The sequence below is a fragment of the Vulpes vulpes genome, chromosome 14 (assembly GCF_048418805.1).
Source record: "Vulpes vulpes isolate BD-2025 chromosome 14, VulVul3, whole genome shotgun sequence".
NCBI classification, from domain to species: domain Eukaryota; kingdom Metazoa; phylum Chordata; class Mammalia; order Carnivora; family Canidae; genus Vulpes; species Vulpes vulpes.
The window spans coordinates 108,982,175-108,988,174 of record NC_132793.1 but is presented as its reverse complement, the minus strand read 5'-3'; the positions used below and the strand labels follow the sequence as shown (position 1 = coordinate 108,988,174).

At 67.5% G+C, this 6,000-nt stretch overlaps 1 protein-coding gene across 10 annotated transcripts in view; it reads left to right on the top strand.

Annotated features, from left to right (window-relative positions):
• The first annotated feature begins 397 nt into the window (after positions 1–397).
• Positions 398–6,000, top strand: part of DOK7 (docking protein 7) — a 30,468-nt gene continuing 24,865 nt past the window's right edge. For 4 of the 10 annotated variants that reach the window (XM_072737630.1, XM_025999277.2, XM_072737628.1 and 1 more), the window contains exons 1-2: positions 398–556; positions 626–671. In XM_072737630.1, the coding sequence (XP_072593731.1) occupies positions 503–556; positions 626–671 (100 nt within the window). In that variant the 5' untranslated portion in view covers positions 398–502. Of the gene's footprint in view, positions 672–5,784; positions 5,888–6,000 lie in introns of those variants that run through there. The other 6 variants (XM_072737625.1, XM_072737626.1, XM_025999267.2 and 3 more) reach the window with 3 other exon arrangements.

The following is a 6,000-nucleotide window of genomic DNA, read 5'->3' as shown; positions in this document are numbered from 1 at the left end:
CAGCATCCCGCACTGGGCGCGCGGGGAGCGGGCTCCGTCTCCCCTGCCCCGTGGAGGAGGAGGCCAGGGTCCTCCGAGGTCAGTGGTTGTCAGGGTGTCTGCGGGCAGCCCCGGGGTGCTGGGATCCGCAGGTGCCGGTCCAAGACGCACCCGCGGGCTCCTCGGCCGTGGGACGAGCCCCCCCCCCTCCACCGCGGGCTCAGGTGTCCGCAGGTGCCCCGCCCCGCCCCTCCGCGGCCGCCCCGCCCCGCCCCCGCCGCCCCGCCCCGCCCCGCCCCGCCCCCGCCGCCCCGCCCCGCCCCGCCCCGCCCCCGCCGCCCCGCCCGCCCCGCCCCGCCCCGCCCCGCCCCGCCCCGCCCCCGCCGCCCCGCCCCGCCCCGCCCCGCCCCGCCCCGCCCCTCCACGGCCGCGCAGCGCCCTCCCCGAGCTATTTTGAAAGTGACCCCGGCTGCGCGGCGGGGCGGCGGGGCAGCCGGCGGCGCCGCGGGAACCATGACAGAAGATGACCGAGGCGGCGCTGGTGGAGGGCCAGGTCAAGCTGCGGGACGGCAAGAAGGTCGGGGCCGCGGCGGGCGCGGGGCGGGCGGGGGCGCGGCGGCCGCTTACGCTCCCTCTGTCCCCGCAGTGGAAGACTAGGTGGCTGGTGCTGCGCAGGCCGTCGCCCGTGGCAGGTGAGCGCGGGCCCCGGCCTTCCCTCCCGGCCTTCCCTCCCGGCCTTCCCTCCCGGTCTTCCCTCCCGGCCCTCCCGGCCCGCCCGGCCCGGCCCCGGAGCGCCGCCAGCTCGCCCGAAATAGCCGGCGGCGCCGGGCGGGCGGTAACCGGAGAGCCCAGAGCCCAGAGCGCCGAGCGCCGCCTGCCCTGCCCCGGGCCTGCTGCTGCCCGAGCCCGGCCCCGGCCCCGGCCCCGGCCCCGGCCCGGCGCGGGGACCCTCCGTACCCCCACCCCCTGGAAAAGCAGACAGGCCGCAGGGGCCTGCGGGGCAGCCAGGGCCCGGGAGGGACCAGGAGCTCCGGGGCAGGAGTGCCCCCCCTCCTCCCCCAGCCGGCAGCAGGAGCACCCGGGAGGCGCCCCCCTTGTGCAGCTGGGGGGTTCGGGTGGTGTCCCTGAACCCGAATCCAGATGGGACACTCCAGGCCGTGCTGACCCAGTGGCCCTCCCACCTTTGGGAGGGGTGAAGTGCGGGGGGACAGAGGCTACGCCACCAGGTAGGAGCAGTGTGGCTTCTGTGTCTGGGAGGAGGCCTGTCTGATTGTGTGTGGGGGAGCGAGGTACTGGCACCACGCAGCTCCCCTCACCTGGGTGGGCACCTCGCCGCGTGGGAGGAGGCGGCCAGGAGCCTCCGGGTTGGGCATTTGGTCTCTGTGAGCTGTGCTTGTGCATTTGGGAGGCTGGGAGCCACATGCCTGCAGCTGTTTCAGGGGACAGGTGCCCTGGCGCAGGCCCAGGCACCCGGGGTCTGTGCGGGGTGCTGGGGGTGTGAGCACGCACTGCCTCACACGTGTGGGGCTGCCAGAATGTCTTCCGGGGCGCCTGGGGTATCTGTCATTCCCTAGGAAGGGTTGGGTGGGGGCCGTGCTCCCTCTTCCCTCTCCTGGGTCCCCTCCTGCCCTTTGCTGAGCCTGCTCCAGTTTTAATCCAAGGGCCTACGTTTGGTCATGGACAGACCTCCTGCCTGGCCTCAGCTTCCCCCTCCCCGGGGCCCAGCCTCCACACACTGCTCATTCAGCTAGTTACCTCTTCGTGTCCAGACCCGGCACCCAGTGCCCTGGGGGCCCTGGTCCAGGGGAAGGCCTGGTAGAGAAGGTGTAGGGGCTGCAGAGACTGAGAGGCCCCCAGAAGGCAGGAAGCCCAGGCTGAGGGCAGGGGGCAGCAGGGCAGAGGCCCCCAGTGATGTCAAAAGGGCTTATGGCCAGCATGGCCAGAGGCAAGGGCTGGCTGCAGGTTGGGGGTGTTGCTGGGCAGGACAGCGTGAGCCAGGGCCTGGGGAGGCCTCCAAGCAGGCTCTTGGGGCCGATGCCCCACCTGAAGGGCTGCCCCAGATGTGGTCTTTATCCCTCTTATAGGCCCAGGGGGTGGATTTTATCTCAGCATCAGAGAGCTACCTGAGAGGTGAGCTCCCTGCCAGACCCGAGAGCACCTGCCTGCCCAGGAAGGGCCTTTCAGCATCGCCAGGGGTTGGCCAGGGTTCCCGGCACCCAGAATCTGGATCTGTAGGACCTGGTGGTCAGCAGGCTTTTCCTGGCTTTCCCGTGTGTGCAGAAGCAGTAGACAGAGCCGGCCCAGTGTGGGGAGCACTGCAGGAGCCTGGGGAGGGAAGCCTCACGCACTGGACTGGGTTTGTGGGGTTGTTGGAGGGACGGGGAAGGACGTTCTAGGCAGGATCTTGTGTGAAGAAGCCGCAGAGGCCCTGGAGGGTGCAGGGGATTAGGGTTAGGAGCAGTGCAAGGTAGGCTCCCGCCCTACCGCCTCTTGTCTCTGGACCCAGAGCCTCTGCTGACTCCTGCCCTCAGTCCTGGGGAGTAAGGACCCTGCATCACCACTTGCAGGCAGCCTGGTGGGGGCTGTGAGCCCAGCTGCTTTCAGCAACACCTGGGGACACGCAGGCTCACGGGGGGCAGGCCTTGGGCGAGCACCCCATGCGGTTGGCAGCTTCCCTAAGGTGGGCGTATTCCAAGAGGGCTGGGCACCAGGTGCTGGTGATGGGGAGGGTCTGTGTTCCGTGGGAATGGGCCTGACGGCTTAGCCCCAGGCTGGGCAGGCAGCCTGAGGATGGAGTGCAAGTAGTGGCCGGCCTTCCGTCCTCCTGGGGACCTGGCAGAAGGACCTGGGCTCCTCGCAGCGCTGGATTCAGGACTGGGGGTGGGAACAGCCAGGCTGGGATCTCGGTGCTGCCACATGCTCTCTGTGACCTGGACCAGTCCTGGTGGGGCTCGCCATGGAACCTGCCGGGGTGGACAGGTGGCCTACGGGGGAAGGGCTGAGCTCCCCACAGCCTGTGTGCCGCCTCTGATGTCTGTGCCCCGGGGGTGGCATCCCATGAGCCTCTCGGCCCTGCACACGCCCCCCAGCCCCTCACCCCCGAACACTGTAGACTGGGTCAGATCCTGACCGGGCTGGCCCTGCACCCGATCCTGGCCCAGGGTCAGCAAAGGCCCTCCCTGCTTGGGCCTGGTTCACAGCCCCCATCCCCAGCTGCCACCCTCCAGCAGGGTCCCCATGGGCTCTGGCTGCTCGCTCGCTGAAGGCATGGGGTCAAGGTCACTGCGAGGGAGGACCCTCCAGCAGCCACTGGTCCACCCCGTGGACCTCCGTCTCCATCCTCCTCCATCCTCCCAGGCCTCCCTGCAGCCCGCCCTCCCCCAGGCTCCCCGCGGCCCTGGCTGGGAGCGCCTCTGAGGGCTCATGACCCCACAGTTATTTTTACATCTGCAGACGCGCGTCGCGTGTCCAGCCGCCTGCGTGTGCTGTATCCGGTGGGCCTCTGCCACTCACGTGTCCCCAAGGGCCTGGCCGAGCCCCGCCCCTCAGCCCCCTCCCTGGTGCACCACCCCCCCACCGCCCCACCCCCACCCCCCACCACCCCACCCCCGCCCAGGGAGACTGGCTTGTGGGGAAGCCCCTCCCTCGATCTGTCACCATGGTTACTGCGGAGCCTGGCCCCTGCCCAGGCCACAGCCCCTCTGGCTGACCTGCCTCTGCTCTTACCCTGGGCCCAGCGACCCTGACCAGACAGACACCTTGCACCACTCTTCCCCTCCCCCCACTGCACGCAGGCCCTTTGGTTCTTGCCTCTGGGCCTTTGCACTGCCTCCTCCCTCCAGCATAGCACTGATCCCTGTGGGGCTGCCACACTGGGTTCTTGCATCACTTGAGAGGGTCTCGGTGCCCACCTCCCCCACGCTCAGGCCCCCGCAGCCACTGTCATCCCCTGAACACTACTTCCCATAGCAGCCTCCTCTGACCATCTCCTGTCCTGGGTGTCAGCTGTCCTGGGCTCTGTCCTGGGCTCTGTCCCCTGGGCCCTGTGGCTGCTCAGGAGCAGAATGACCTGGGTGGAGGATGCAGGGGAGGTGCCCAGGCTGTGGGGCAAAGCCAGAGACATGGGTGGGCTCTGAGGGATCCCAGCAAGGGGTCTTTCAGGGAGCGGGACTTTACGCAGGGCTGCCAGTTCCAAAATGGGCACCTACCTCTTGGGCCCTGCCCTCACTCACTGCAGGGCACAGACGCTGGAGGGCAGGGGTGCGCTCGGGCAAGTGACCTCCCTGGTGCGGAGTGATGATGTGAGGCCGTCCCAGGCCTGCACTGAGGTCTGCTGGGCTGCTCTGTGCTTGCCGGCAGGGTGGCATTTGCCAGGGGCCTCTGTGTGCCAGGCCGGGGCTGTGTTAGCACTTGGCCAGGGCAGGCTGGATGGTGGGCTGACAGAAGGCAGGCTGAGGGTGGGCTACAGTGGTGGACGCAGGCTCTGAGTGGGGTTTGAAAAACCCAGAGACCACAGAAACCCATGTGCTCATCTGAGGCTTCCGGTGCATTCTCCCACCGTGGCACCCGTGCCCATGGAGGGGCTCAGTGGCCGCAGCAGTGATGTGCAGTGTGTGCAGGTATGTGGGCAAGCATATGTGTGTGAGCATGCGCTGGGGTGAGTGTGCAGATGGGTGTGTGTCCATGTGTGTGTCTGTGTGTGCACCTGCTGGTCCTTGCTGCCTTGGTCTATCTCACTGCCAAGGAGAGGCCCCCTCCTCCACTCCAGCCTCCAGCTGCCCTGGCCCAGACCCTCTCTGGGCCCTGTGGACATCCCTGAGCTGTGGTGCCGTCTGGCTGCACCCTTCGGCCCTGCTACTGTGAGCAGCGCGCACAGAACCACACGGAGAGGAGCCTGACAGGCCATCTGAGTGGGGTGGCTCGGTGTGCTTCCTGAGTCACCAACCCAGAAACCTCGCCAAATGACCAGTGTTGCTGGGCTTCCTGGGAGTGGCGAGGCCCTAGGGTACCCGGTGGAGCTGTCCAGCTGGGACAGGCTCCGGTGTCTCTGGCCCCATGTGTCTGCAGGGGTGCTGGGGCCCAGGAGGGGCTGGTGATGTTTTCAGGGGTGCTGTGGCCCAGGAGGGGTGCCGGGGTGCTGGGGCCCAGGAGGGCTGCAGGGCTGCTGGGGTCCAGGAGGGGTGTCTGCAGGGGTGCTGGGCCCAGAGGGGCTGGTGGTGTCACTGCTTGCTGGGAGCCCTGGTGCTGTCTCTCCTGGGCTGACCCTGCTGTGTCAGGCTCCTGACCCAAGAGTTCCCATCCCTATGATGCCTGTCAGTATAGCAGCTTTGTGGCAAATAGCTCTCCCATGGAATGGGTTTTAAAAATAGGATCAATTTATTGTCCCAGGTGCTGTAGAGGGAAGAGGGGTGGGAGCAGCTGCGGTCACAGGGACCCGGGGCCCCACACTTGCTGCCCCCTCCCCACAACCCCTTTCCCACGCATGCTGCTGGGGCTTGGGGGCAGCTGCTCCAGCTGAAAACAGGCCGTGACTTGGGTCAGCTTCTACGGTGTGGAGGGTGGGAGCATGTCGTAGCCGTGGCCCTCACCCCATTTTGTTCACATCTAGAAACACAAGCAGTGGCTTGGATAATGTGCTAGTGTCCTGGGGCTGCAGAGATCTGCTCTCCCACCATCCAAGATCAGGGTGTGGACAGGGCTTCTTCCAGCTCCTGGTGGCTCCAGGCGCTCCCGGACCTGTGGCCGCATCGCTCTGTGGCTGTCCTCGTGGGGCCTCCTTCTCTGTGCGGTGCCTTCTCATCTGTCTTGTAGGATGCTCGCCGTTAGGCTAGGGCTCGCCTGGATGATCCACGGTGACCTTGCCCTGAGATCCTTAACTTGATTACATCTGCAGAAACCCCTTCTCAAAGTAAGGTCCTGCTTGCAGGTGCTGGGGGCAGCGCATGGGCATGTCATCTTGGGGCCTGTTTGGCTCATGACGGCGCTCGGGGCTGCTCCTCTCTTATGGAGTGGGATGTGGGC